The sequence below is a fragment of the Chamaea fasciata genome, unplaced genomic scaffold (genome assembly GCF_029207755.1).
Source record: "Chamaea fasciata isolate MVZ Bird 193981 ecotype frontalis unplaced genomic scaffold, bChaFas1.0.hap1 SCAF_5, whole genome shotgun sequence".
Taxonomy (NCBI): Eukaryota; Metazoa; Chordata; class Aves; order Passeriformes; family Sylviidae; genus Chamaea; species Chamaea fasciata.
The window spans coordinates 2,242,035-2,256,222 of record NW_027094090.1 but is presented as its reverse complement, the minus strand read 5'-3'; the positions used below and the strand labels follow the sequence as shown (position 1 = coordinate 2,256,222).

Sequence of the window (14,188 nt, the reverse complement as noted above, 5' to 3'; positions counted from 1 at the left end):
TGATTTGGGGACTGCAGGAACTGCCTGAACCTGCTCATTTAGGATTTGATCAATGGGAATTAGGCTCGTAAAGAGATGAAGCATTTGATAATTCCCAATTTGATCGATGTTGAATCAGGGCCTTTGTGGAGATAAAAACATTCCTCGTGGACATTTGGAATATCAGTTTAATGCAGGCAGCAAGAGGAACTGCAGACACGAGACTAGCCAGGTCTCTGCTCCAAACCCATGTGGGATATTTGTATTTTCTCCTCCTTTAATGGGGTTTAATTATCCCTAAAGACTGATGAAGCCACAGCTGATGAAATTTCAGGGATTAAATGGAGGAAGGAAAATCCAGGAAATATTTAATATATAACAACACCCTCCACTTCTTGCTCTTGGAAGTGATGCAGCTTAAAAAGTGGAAGAAATTCAAGTTATATCACTAAAACTGGGTACCTAATTCTAGACATGCCTAAAATAAAGTCAGACGATTTGCTAATAACACCACAATTAGATCCATTAATCTTGCACTTGGAACCTGCAATCACAGGCAGCGCATGGCTTTATGCATTAACAAAATTCAGCAGCTCAACCTTATTTAATTCTTCTTTTACAGCCAATTAAACAACTCTTTAAACACCACTGGAGCCTCTGTCCTCTCAATCCTCGTGTGCAATTAAACTGCACATGAGAAGTGCCCGTGACACCAAAAGTGCATCTTTAGGTGTCACTAAATCATTCCTCATTTATCCATCAAGTTCCATAAAAGAGGCAGTGATAAAATAACATCTCCTGCATTGAAACCTTCAATAAAAAAAGACACGGTGTTTAAAAGGATTTTATGTAAGGAAAAACCTTTAAATTGTAAAGTAATATTGGTATTTCAGGCACTTCATCCAATCTGCCACAATTTATGTGCGTATTTCAGGTGCCTTTTTACTCCCTGATTTTTTTTTTTTTCCCTTTTGTTTTCTTGGAAGGCAATGGAGCAATACTGGATCCACTGATGTAAAAATTCAAAATAATTTTTAGGAAATTTGGTTTCAAGTGCAAAAGCAGCACAGTAATTGCAGTACTGTTATCACAGACCACTCAAATGGATGATTTCAACTTATACCTTGAGTTTCTTGAAAATTAAGGAAAGTCCAATCCCATCAAGTGTTAGGAATGTGATTCCCTGTCCAAATCCTCCTCAGTAAACATTCCTTGATTTCTGCACCTTATAAAATGCTTTTCTTCAATTTCTTTGATGCTCAGGACTGGCCCCTGCTCTATCAATCAGCTCCATTTGTGCACAAAAAGGAACCCAAAGTATTTGATTTACTTTGGAAATCCTTTATGCATCGGGAGGAAAAACCAAATCCCAAACCCATCTCCCGCCTCTGCCCACTGAACCCACCCAGAGTTCTTCAGCAAAACTTCAAACCCCAACAGAACGTTATTTGGGAATAATGCAAGTGAAATGAGGGAATCACTGGATTTAGAAAGCCGGAAAACATCCCTCTGTAACAAAGGAAGGAGACACCCAGGTGGGAATTTTATCCCAACCTTCCTGGGCTTCCAGACGTGATGGAAAACCCTCCAAATTATGCTGAAATCAGACGTTGATCAATGGTCATCCTGTCCCTCCTGTTTAAGGGATGGATTAATTTAGTGCTCAATATACTCTCTGCACCATTAAACGCCACAAAATTTTTTATATATACACCAGAGAATATTCAACAATTCATGCTGTTAAGAGATAAAATGAGTCTTTTCTTACACTTTAAAAATTTTATTTGCGTCATTATCAGCAGCTCAGAAAGGACTTTTCTCTTCCCGCTCATCAAAAAATCCAAAGAAAACACAAACCAGACGAAAATCCCTCCACAAATCTACAAAAATCGCGGCAGAATAATTCATTTTCTGCAGCATTCCTTGGTTAGAGGAGGGAATTGAGGCTGTAAAAAGTTCTGTGTCCTCACTAAAATGATAAATGGAACCTGGAGCCTGAGGCATGAAGCGGCCCAAAGGGAAGGTCCAAGGCTAAGGGTCACTGTCACTTTGATCCATCAATTACCAGATCTTCTCCTCACTTTCTTCAGGACTGATAAAAATTATTTAATTTGACCTTCACTGTTGAGGGCAGAGCGAAATTCCTCATTTAAATCCTTCCCATGGTGTGACTGTGATGCAAAGTTGGAATCCCATTTTTGGTGCTCCATCAGGGAAAGGGAATCTATTTTTAGATTATTTCATGCTTCTTATCAACTATAAATTAATAAATGTGTACAAAGTGTGCCTCCCACTTCTCTGCAGCTTATGGTGCCTATACACTGGCCTCCAAATTCTCTCAAATTCCCTGCTTTCAACAACCACAGGGACTGATAGGATCTGTGAGGGAGGAAAGGGGAATTACTGTGCATTTTAATGTGGTAAGAACTCATCCAGCTGCCAGGAAAAAACAGGAGAAGGGACTCACTTGAACCGAGCTGAGACTTCATCAGCAGCTTTTTGGTATTGCTCAGTGGTGACCTTGTAGAACTGGGCACTCTGGAAGAAAAGATCAGAATAAAAACAGATTTCAGATAGTATCGTTTACAGGCATGCTAATATCGAGTCAATAAAGCTGATTTTGGATTTAAGCTGTTTCAAAAAACCCTCAAAAGTTAACCATAAAATGACAAAGTTTTGCAAATCTCTCTTTTTGGGGTGTTTTTTTTTTAAATCAGTGTGTCTTGATCATGCAAAAGAAATGGCTCTTGGGGAGGAAACACTAAAGGGACACAGGGTAAGAATCCCATATTTAGCACAAGGTGTTCCTGGAGTCATTGCAACTTCTTCGGTAGAAATTAAAATCAAAATCCTGATTCTTGACTTCTTTGCAGTGCCCTTTTTGTGTTCCTCACACACATCTCCCCCCCCGCCTCACAGGTGACACTCGAGCCAAGCTTCAAAGTCACACAATAAATTAACTACGGCTCCACTTTCCCTTTTGCTCTTTGCCTCGGAAACGCCTCTCTAAGGAGTTCCTGGAATATTCCAAACTCCCAGGTCACTTCAATCAGTTGCTAATTTTAATTTTTAAAGCCAGGCAGCTTCAGAACAGATTTTCATCTCCCCTGAACCCAGGGGTGGCTTTGACTGGGTTCTACAAAATCATTCATTTCCAAAGGACAGGTGAGAGGTGCTCACCAAGCACCAGAAGTTTTCAAGGTGTGAAAATGCTGTGCCAGGGGAGGTTTAGCTTGGATATTGGGAAAATTCCTTCGTGGAATGGGTGCTCAGGCACTGGAACAGCTGCAGGGGCGGAGTCCCCATCCCTGGAGGGATTTAAAGCCATGTGCATGTGGCACTTGGGGACACGGCTCAGTGGTGGCCTTGGCAGTGCTGGGGGAACGGTTGGGCTGGATGATCTTAAAGGTCTTTTCCAGCCCAAAGAATTCTGTGATGCTACAGCCTGAGATAAATGCCTGGAATGTTGTTTTGCTTCACGTCTCAATAATACAGAGGTGGCATTTTTCAGGAGGTTTTTATAGCCTCGGCACAGTTGGACCTCAGCTATAATAACCAAGGCACCTGGCTGCCCAGCTGGAGGGAGAAAGCAAAGTTAGAGCAGCTCAAAGCTTCCCTGAAACCATTTTCCTCGGAATGCTGACGGAAACAGGGAGTGGAGAGGCAAAAAGGTTGTGCAGGCACTTTGCAAGGACTCTGGTGTAGCTTTGAGTCATCGGCATCCCAGGGAGTGATGTTAACATGGCAACAAAATCCTGACAATCCCACACTGTGTGATTACATCAAAACCAGCTGAACCCTCCCTTTAACAACCTGGGACCTGATCCCGTGCTTTGGAGTTATTGATGCCTCAGTATGGATTTGGCATCGTTCAAATATTTCACTTGTGTCAGGCTGAGGGAGCTGGGAGTGTTCACCCTGGACAAGAAAAAGCTCTGGGAGAGCTCAGAGCCCCTAAAGAGACTCCAGGAGAGCTGCAGAGGGACTGGGGATGAGCCCTGCAGGGACAGGACACAGGGAATGGCTTCCCACTGCCACAGGGCAGGGCTGCATGGGATCTTGGGAAGGAATTCCTGCCTGGGCTGGAATTGCCAGAGCAGCTGTGGCTGCCCCTGGATCCCTGGAATGTCCAAGGCCAGGTTGGACACTGGGGCTTGGAGCAGCCTGGGACAGTGGGAGGTGTCCCTGACATGGCAGGAGGTGGAACTGGATGGGCCCTGAGGTCCCTTCCAACCCCAACCATTCCATGATTCCATAACACACATGGATGCCACGATCCAGTCCATGGGAAGCACCATTCCAATTTTAATTCTGGGTAAAATGAAGCAGTTTAGCTTAGGACACTGATGTATGGAAAAGCAATATGATGACAACACTTTTAGGGGAGGAAAAAAATAGAAAAGGCTGTAAGTGGAGAGATCACTGTTCCATAAAAGTCACAGGATGACACAGGCCTGTGGTCACTGGGTGAGCAAACATGTCCTGAGGAATATTCATCATTTTATGGGCAGTGCAGGTCTCACTCCTGCAAAAACACTTCCTGAAATTCCAAAAGAGGCAGCACCAACTAATGAAAAAAAAAAAAAAAAAAGAAGCAAAGAACAACATTTTTCCTTCCCACTGAAAGCTTTTTTCATCCTCCGAGCTTCTTCCTTGCGAATGATAATCTTGAAATGCACCGAAATCAGCGAATAAAATGCCAGCTCCAGACAGGGGTAAAATTGTATTGCAGGGCTAATATTTTCTCACAAATGATAACAAATTGGGTAAGAGGCACTGCAGGCAAAGGTCAGGCCTGGATCAGCAGGAGCAGAGGGCTGTGCTGCACTCCCCACCGCCAGCCCCACACCTCATCACTCATTTGCGCTAAAGCCCGGCTTTCCACGCACAGCACCGGCGCTCATTTATTTCTTCATAAATCATCGTCGGCCTGTGAGAAAATGAAAGCGAAAATTCTCCTCACACCAGCGACCCCCTGGCATTCAGCAAGGCCAGCTGCCCAATCCCAGCCAGGCTCAGGCTGCTGGGATGGGATGGGATGGGAATGGGATGGGATCCATGGGATGAGCCCGTGATGGGCAGCAGGGCGAGCGTGGCCAGGGCAGAGCTGAGATGATGGATGGTTCTCCATCACCCCCTGTCCCCTCCCAGGCCAACATGGACTAGAATCTTATTTAAGCTGCCATTTATCTTTCTTTGGCCCGGTCAATAAAGATGAACACAACAGTTGTAAGGATCGATTGCAATTTTTTCTCATTTTCAAGCATGAAGGAGCATTTCTGACATAAAAACAATATTCAGGGTGTACTTGTTCTGCTTTTTAATTGCAGTTCAAGTGATCAACTGAGCTGCTCTGTATGCCCACAAGTTTTAATCCCACAAGCTATCAAGAAATCATTTGTTATCTTAGATGAAGTGTGCTATTTGTTGGCTCGGGTCTACTATTGAAATTCACTCAGATTCTCTTTTAGAGATAAACTCTCCGTAACCCAGAGATGAAGTTTCGTTTTCCAAGTCCTCTCCAATCCTTCAGATAAAAGTGCAGTGGTCATTTCCCTAAATACAGATTAAAAATGGTGCTGTAACATCATTTCCTCATCTCCAGATAAAAGCAGACATTTATTGTCCTCATCCCTGAAGTGTCCAAGGCCAGGCTGGATAAGGATTGCAGCACCCTGGGAGAGTGGGAGGTGTCCCTGCCATTGCAGGGGTGGCACTGGATGAGTTTAAAGTCCCCTTCACACCCAAATCCAGTGGTTTTGGCCCGAAGATAATGAAGATATTGCAGTAAAAGTGAGTAACAAGTGGCGCCTTTTCCAGAGCCACCCTCCAAGTGAACTGAGAGAAATAGAGGCTGAACGAGAAGTTAAAAAGAACTTCAATTTTAATTCTAAATCCATCCAATTTGCCCTGATACATACACAGAGCCACAGAAAATATAAATAATGCCCTAAGTCAGGAAGAGAAAAATGAGATCTGGCCACGGGTGAAAGTGTTTTCACCACGTTTGCCACTGAAATCATTTTCCCTGAGCGAAAGTGGGAGCAGAAGCTTCTTAAAGCTGGAGGAATAAGAGGAGAATTATTTCTCTCCACAGCTCTCATTTCAAAGGTCTGTGTAAGAAAATAAATTGAAAATAAATTCCTGGAGCCCCTCAGAAGGTCACTGTTTTGTCTGCATGGGGGACCTCAAAGCACGAACACACGTTTCACTGCGGGCTGAAAACCTTCAGATTTGCAACCAGGGAAAGTTCTGAGAGATCCTGTGTCATCCACGCTGATAAAAGATTATCAAAAGAACCAGGAGAACTTGAGATCCCTCATTTAATTTCACCAGAGATACTTCACCTATATGCACTATTCTATTAAAGACGTGGTGGAACTGTTTTTGCTGCAGACAGACCACGACTGATTTTGGCATTGAATCGTTGCTTTTGAGCCCTTCAAGAGATTCATTATGAGAGTAACATTCAGGCAATCTATTTAATATTTTTTAAATTAAATAGTTACGTAGTTAACAGTTGATTTGACAAAGAAAAGAAAAAAAGACTTTTGACTTGCATACAAAAGAGACAAACCTGCCCTTTGCTTCAAGTCAGTGCTGGGAAAGACAAAAATGAGCCCAGCTTGACTCCAGCTCAGCTCAGCACCTGCTCCACCCACCAAAGGAACCAAGGGCTTGGGCTGTTTGGCACCTTTGAGAATCAGGGGAGAATTTTTAATTTAAAGACTTCTCTTTCCTTCTCATCCTCCCCCACAGAAAGACTCAAAGCATCGGGCAGGCAAAGATTATCCTGCTCCCTGAATGGCAAATTGGGAAGTTTTCTGTGCCTCTTTTTAATCCATTTCTGCTGCAGTTAAGCTTCTTTTCTCCTTTAATTGTACTTGTGGCCATTTCATCTCGGGATCTTTAACGAAGCAGTTTGTGGATAATAGGGAGCATTTTGTTTTAATCATCCTGTTGACACAGAGCCCGAGATCTGAGCGGCCTCTAAAGAGATTTCCACAGCCACAAGGAAATTGTTTCACTTATTTTAGTCCAAACTCAAGCATGACCAGGCTGCTCCAAGCCCCACCTTTGGACTTGGACACTGCCAGGGGTCCAGGGGCAGCCACAGCTGCTCTGGCAATTCCAGCCCAGGCAGGAATTCCTTCCCAAAATCCCACCCAAATCTCCACTTTTCCAATATGAAGCCATTTCCTGTGTCCTGTCCCTGCAGGCCTTGTCCCCAGTCCCTCTGCAGCTCTCCTGGAGCCCCTTGAGGCCATGGAATGTGCTGGAAGCTCTCCCTGGATCTTTCCCTTTTCCAGGTGAGCATCCCCAGCTTTCCCAGCCTGGCTCCAGAGCAGAGGGGCTCCAGCCCTTGGAGCAAGTCTGGGGCCTCCTCTGCACTACAGAGAAAAAGGCAAGGTTAGAAGAAATAAAACTTTAAAAACATCCAGTCATGTTTCATCTTTGGAACTGCCACCAAGCGAGCGAGGAGGGAAGGAATTAGGGAAGAAAAAAAGAACAACAACAAAAAAAAAGAGAATAAAACCATCAACTGTTCTGTGCCTCCACCCCAGTTCCAAATTACAGCTTTATAAATATGACCATTCCAATGGCATTTTCACTTGGATTTCAAGCCTCTATTTGTCCCTGAATTGATTTTAATAAGCAATGGAAAAACCAAGCATTTAACATCAGACAGCTTCCCAAGTAACACTGCATCTTCATTCTGCCTCCAAATGATCTATGGATGAGGGAATTTCTTCTGAAATGTCAGCAGATCAGGCCTGGGCTTGAATTTTTAGATAAGTGATTCATTTTACAAGTTCTGACTGCTCTCATTTGATCCAGCTGCTCTAGTCAGTCAATTGGTGCAGTTTTTATTCCAGAGACGAAACTAAGGATGTCCAAATCCGCATTCAGAGATCCTACAACTTCAGACTTGTACTCTTGTTTTTAACTCCTATTATGAGCTCCTTTTCAATGAGGGGACTGACTGTCCTCACGGGGGGAAGTTCTCTGAATCTGCCACAGGACTGAAAATCAGCTTTTTAGGAAATTTATCCAAATGGAGCATCTTTCCACAAAAAAAGAAAAAAAAAAAAAAAAGAGGTCTCTGCCCAAAGCAAACCAGTTTTCCAATCCTGAACTACAGCATAAAAGGCGCCTTTGCAGAAGGACCCAACAAATCCCTTCCAGTACAATTCAGGACAACTCAGGGACTAAAGATGAATGGACAGAGCAGGGGGTGAGTTTTTACAGCAGAGGAGAACTTTTTTATGTGCAGTAAGTAGGAGAAGTGGCTGCAAGGTGGGGAGAGGGAATTCAAACTGAAAGAGAAGCCCCAGAGGAAAAAAGAAAAAAAAAAAAAAAGGAAAGAAAGAAAAAGAAGCAGCAAAGGAAGCAACCTGGGATCCTGGACTGAGCCTACAGAGGACACCCAGGTAAGGAAGTTGAGGCTGAGGAAATTATCAGGATTTTGGTGGTGCTTGCCTAGAGCTCCCTACTTCAAATTCAAGTGCAATTCCCTCTCTTCTGCCTTTAAAAAACTCCCTCTGTCCATTTTAAGAAGCTGGGTCAGGACCAGGCTGTGCTGTGACAGAAGAGATGCCTGAACTGTTACAGACTGGAGGGAGGATTTGGGACACCCAAAACCACCCAGCAGCTGTCCCTACAGAGAGATAAAACCCAAAAAGTATCCAAAGATGTTGAAAACACCACAGAGCCACCCAAACAGAAACCTGGGAGGCATCCCTGCCCATGGCAGGTTGGAATGAGATGATGTTAAAGGGCCCAAACCAATCTGTGATTCCATAAAACAAAGGAGCCCTGCCTGGCAAACGTCCTGCAGGAAGGAAATTCACTTCCCACCAGTGTCTGCTTGATTCCACGATGAGTGTTTGTCAAAGATTTCAGTGATATCCAAAGATCTCAAAGATATTCAGAGTGCAGCAGGGAGGGTAAAATACTTAACTCAGTTATCAGCAGAAAACAGGGGGGGGGGGAAGAGAGCGATTTTTGACCTTTTCTTTCAAATTTTCCAACTCTGGTTTTCAGGGACCACTAACTAATGCCTTTAAACTGCAACTATTAATGGCTCTGAAGTTTCTCCCCAGCCATGCCTCACTTCACTTTTCTGCCCTGCTACAACATCGATCTCTAATTTGTTAACGCTCAGAGCTGCCAAAGAAAATGAAAACCTTTGTGAAAAGGACAAATCTATTCCAAGTTCTTACAGCTATTCAGCCAAGCAGCTAATCTGCATGTAATTGTAGTAGTGGTGTTAATACAAACGTGCTCAGGCTTAGAGATGCACCTGAAAATGCACAACTTGTATTTATGGCCCCTCCTGATGACAAGAAGGCTCATTTAAATCATTCCCATTTACAATTTCCCTTCTTCTCAGCTCAGCCCTGTCACTATTGCATGGTTTAAATTATCTTGTCCTAATGGGGTTGGTTCTCCAGGACCTAAAGCAGGCTTTGCCCCCCCAAAAATGAACGTGGTACATCTTTGAGGCACACAGGAATGGGAATTGCTGCTGCCAGGGGTGATGCCCAAGAAATCTAAGCTGGGAATTCCCTCCGTTGGTGGCATTGGGTGCAAGATGGCAGCACAGGAATGAGGATTTCAAATTCCTGTTGCTGGTTTCCAAAATCCTGGAATGGTTTGGGGTGGAAGGGACATTCAAGATATCCAATTCCAACCCCCTGCCATGGGCAGGGACACCTCTCACTAGCCCAGGGTCCCCTCCAGGGATATTCCAGTGTTTTATTCCAAGGTACAGAGCTGTCCATTCTGGCACGGATCATTTCCAAACACACAGCTTTGCTACAGCAGCACCAAGTCAGCTCAGCCTAAATATTCCATCCCATTCCTGCACAGCTCAGCTCATCCTGCATGGATGACTCCCACGAAGTCCTGAGGTGTTGGAGACTCAAACGAAGACAGTTTGAGGTGATCCATGAAGTTGTTTTGGCCACACTTCAGCTGAGTTCAGGGCAGCCCTTCCATGGTCTACAGCAACCACGGTTTTAAGAGGAAATCTCAAAGTCAGAGAAACTCTGGGGAAATCCCTTTAACCACCACTTGTTTTTCCAACTCGTTTTGGCCAGCTTTTGGAGGCAGAGATCCCATGGAAGTGGTCAAAAAAAGTACTTCCCTCCAAGGATAAGTAAGGGACAGGGATCATAAGAGGTTGTGGTATCTCCAACCTCGGAGGTCCCCAAAAATCCCCCTGTAAAAGCCCTCACCAACCTGCTCTGAGCAGGTGCTTGGACCTCCCAAGGCCCCTTGCAGTCGGAACAACTCCATAAATATGGAAACTCGGATCGGTTCTCAGGGTGAAAATCACTTTTGGCTTGTAGACGTGCAATCTGCTCTGCAGCTGGAGGTGAAATTCATCTTGTGGCAGCAGCCCAACAGAAAGAATCACAGATTAGCTCTGTCTTCTTTCAAATCAATGGAAAATAGCTGGGTTTAGCTCTGTTTATTAGATCTCCCCTCTCACTGCTGCCTGAGATTGGCTGCCTCAGGCCATAATGAGTGCAAAATTACCATTTTTTGAAAAGCACAAATAACGCTCACGCGCCAGCCCGAGAGAGACCACGGATAAAGTTCCTGAAAGAAATTCGAAAATATTCTGTCTCTTTCAATCCAACAGCCCTGGCAACAGTGTCACAGCACGGGCTTGGGGTTGTTTCTCTCGCTGCTTTAAAAAGTTTTGTCTGTGTTGGGTTTTTTGGGGTTTTTTCTGAGCTGGTATTTGTGGGAACTTTCCTCAGGAAGCAGTTTGATCAATCCTATCAAATTCTCATTTTGTGGAATTATGAGCTGCATGATCCAAATAGGACGAGTTTGACACTCAAAACCACTTTAATGTTTGCATTTGGTCAGAGCAGTGAACTTCTTTAAGAGTTGCTGCCACAAAACACAAATTTTGGTGTCGCTATCAGGTGTTATTTTGATGGTTCAGAGATCAGCAGCAGAGCAGAGAGGGGGTGAATACGGAGAGCAGATTTTTCACCGTGCAAAGTTCATGATCCAAGTGAGAACAGCCACAAGAAAAGGCAGAAAATCTGATACCAACTGACTGACAGCTGATGCTGCTACAGCAGAAGCCAAACTGTAAAAATCTACGTATCAATAACAGGTTTTGGTGACGCTGAAGCAACTGAAGAATTTCAAGGATGGTTCTGGCAGCAGGACACCAGGGGAGAGCAGTGAGGAGGTATCAGCACTGGTGCAACAAAAATGCTGAGGATATAAAAAACCCCTGATGAAAAACAATGTAGGGATTTGTTTGGGTGAGTGATAAGCACCTGAATCCAAGAAAACTGCATTTTACACTCAGATTAGATGGAGAACTCTGCTCATTCTTAATTTTGGGACGAGTAAGAAAGGAAATGAGCTCTGAGCACGTTTAAATCAAAGCGATGTGAGAATTTTTCAGTGCTCCACCAAGAGTGGATCCCAGCAGATCCACTGAGCTCAGGAACTGCCCCTTGGAAGAAAAGCAGCCACAACTAAGGCAGGTGGGCTCTCCCTAAAAACCTGCTCAGACCGATTCCAGGACCTAGGACAATGAAAGCATGACACAGTGGAATTATCAGCACCAAATCCATTGATCTGGAGGTTAAACAGTCACTGCGTTGCTCTCAGTAAGGCAAAATCCACAAAATTCCTACAGCTGGATGACACATGAGGCCAAACAATTCAAACACAGACTCCTACAAACCTCCCTGATTTGTGACTGCGTTTTGTGACCTCTGAAGATGATTCCCACTCTTTCCTGGGCTCCTTTTCCCTGCATTCCTCATGGGTTCTGTTTATTCCCACTGCCCGTTCCCATCTCCCTCCCTCAGTGCGTTGTTGAAGCCAGAGCCGTTATTCTGCATTTCAGCCATCCCACAGGTCCTTGGGGGATGTTCTGCCCTACAAATGGATTTTTTTTTCACTGTAACCCTTATTTTTCCTTCCCATTCACCTGCATTTCTCCAGGCATTTCCCCTTTTCCCTCCTTGACCCGAAGAGACTTTCAGTTGTTTTTGTGAATGCACTTTGTGTCACACACATTGTCCCCCTACCATGGCCATTTTTAAAATAAAATCTGTGAATTCAACATTTCCCTGTGTAGGGTTATAAAAGGTTTGCCAACCCCTGTCAACTCCATCCTGGAATTTGTCTTTTAGGATGGGATTCAGCCCTGGAAGTGTCCAAGGCCAGGCTGAACGGGGCTTGGAGCACTCTGGGATAGTGGAAGGTGTCCACGGAACTGGATGAGTCCCTCCCAACCCAAAGCACTCTGAGATTTACAAAGACACCATCATTTAGACCCACAAATGCTCTGTTAAAGACTTGTGTTATGCCCAAAATAACACCTCACAGCTGAGGGAAAAATTCCACATTGTAGCTCTTTCAAAAAGCCACAAACACGACCATCATCATTTACAATTCTCCTTCACTCCTCACAGCAACAGGTCCAGCTGGATAAATTCCATCTCTGTATTGATTCCCCAGCTGTCTGAAAATACATGGAGATACTTTTAAGTTTGGATTTTTGCGTTTTACTTTGTAAAGTATGAGAGCATTGAGGATGAATTTGATGTAATCGATGTTTTTTCTCCTCTTTCTCCCTCCAAAGTACCAAAGTGACTCTCAAAAATTCCCACATCTTTGATTTGGGCAGCTACAGGAAAAACAACCCTTTTGTTACTATAAAATCTGGAATTACCTCATAGGGACAACACTCTCAGGCACAGGGTGGGAGTTTTGGGGTTGTCCTGTGGAGGGTCAGGAATTCCAGCCAGCAGGAATTGTGTTTATGGCACCTACACCCTGAAATTTCCCACTAATTCTGTCTTCAAATGCTTAAATCCTGGGCAAGAAGTGGAATAAAACACTGCCAGTAAACTCAGTCACATTAAAAGAGGTTCACATGTCTGAAAACTTTTAATTGCATCAACTACTGCAGTAAAAAGACATCAAATGGCCCCTCAAACACTGGCACTAAATCCTTGTTCTGTCAACCACTGGTAAAACTCCCACTTCAAAAATATCCCGCATACCGCATGGTACAAACACACACAGCACTTTGCACTTGATTTTCCAATATAAAAGCACAGGTCTTGTAAGGATTTTTCAGTTTTTCATGAAGTTCTTTCAATTTTACAAGTACCTGAAATAATCTCTTGTCAGTTCATGGCAACAATTCAAAGAAAAAAAAAACCTCATTGATGTTTTCTGAATTTAAAAGGGTCATTTACTGCTTTTTAAAAAGCCTTTAAAAGACCCCAATTTCTTCACATTCTCTAACAAAAGGAAGCCCAACCTCGATTATTATCCAATAACTCATCTCACCTATACACAACATTATTTTGTTTTGCTCAGTTGAAATCCCACTGAAAAAACTCCTGCCTGCTCAGCCACAAAAGATTCTCAAATCATCAGCGTTCTGCACATTATTTTAAACATATAATTAAAGAAAGTTTCCAAAAAATTCAGTGACAGGAGCAGCAGAAACTCGTGAGAAGGAAGGAGGCTCAAGAAAGCTGTTTGAGATGTGCAATGAATACAGTCTGGGCTGGATTTGTTTCACAGGGCGTGTTCAGCTGACAAGGAATTATTTGGAAGCGTAAAGTCAAAAAATATTGCACCTATTCAGTGGAATTAGAGGGACATGGGAGAAAGGATATCAATAGTTTTTGATTTAAACACAGCCTCAGCTACAGGGAACTGCAGTGAGTAAGGGCAGACTGAGCTCCTGAGCCCTGGCACACAGGGAATGGCATTCCCTGAGAAAAGGCTCTGATTTCACACTGGGGCTCTTCTTTCATTCCAAAACAACTTTGATTTTCGTCTTAAAGAATCACGGCATGGCTTGGGTTGGAGGGGACCTTAAACCTCATCTCCTTCCACCCTATCCATGGGCAGGGACACCTCCCACTGTCCCAGGCTGCTCCAAGTCCCAGTGTCCAACCTGGACTTGGACGTTCCAGGGGTCCAGGGGCAGCCACAGTTGCTCTGGGAATTCCAGCCCAGCCAGGAATTCCCAATTCCCAAGATCCCATCCAGCCCTTCCCTGTGGCAGTGGGAAGCCATTCCCCGTGTCCTGTCCCTGCAGGCCTTGTCCCCAGCTCCTCTGCAGCTCTCCTGGAGCCCCTTCAGGCCCTGGAATGTGCTGGAAGCTCTCCCTGGATCCTTCTCCTCTCCAGGTCTGCAT

General features: G+C 44.2%; 1 protein-coding gene across 3 annotated transcripts in view; it reads right to left on the bottom strand.

The window, feature by feature from the left end:
- The window catches only part of CHCHD3 (coiled-coil-helix-coiled-coil-helix domain containing 3), a 127,666-nt gene that overhangs the window by 22,645 nt on the left and 90,833 nt on the right, over positions 1 to 14,188 (bottom strand). For all 3 annotated transcript variants that reach the window (XM_066182655.1, XM_066182657.1, XM_066182656.1), the window contains one exon: positions 2,447 to 2,517. In XM_066182655.1, the coding sequence (XP_066038752.1) occupies positions 2,447 to 2,517 (71 nt within the window). The remainder of the gene's footprint in view (positions 1 to 2,446; positions 2,518 to 14,188) is intronic.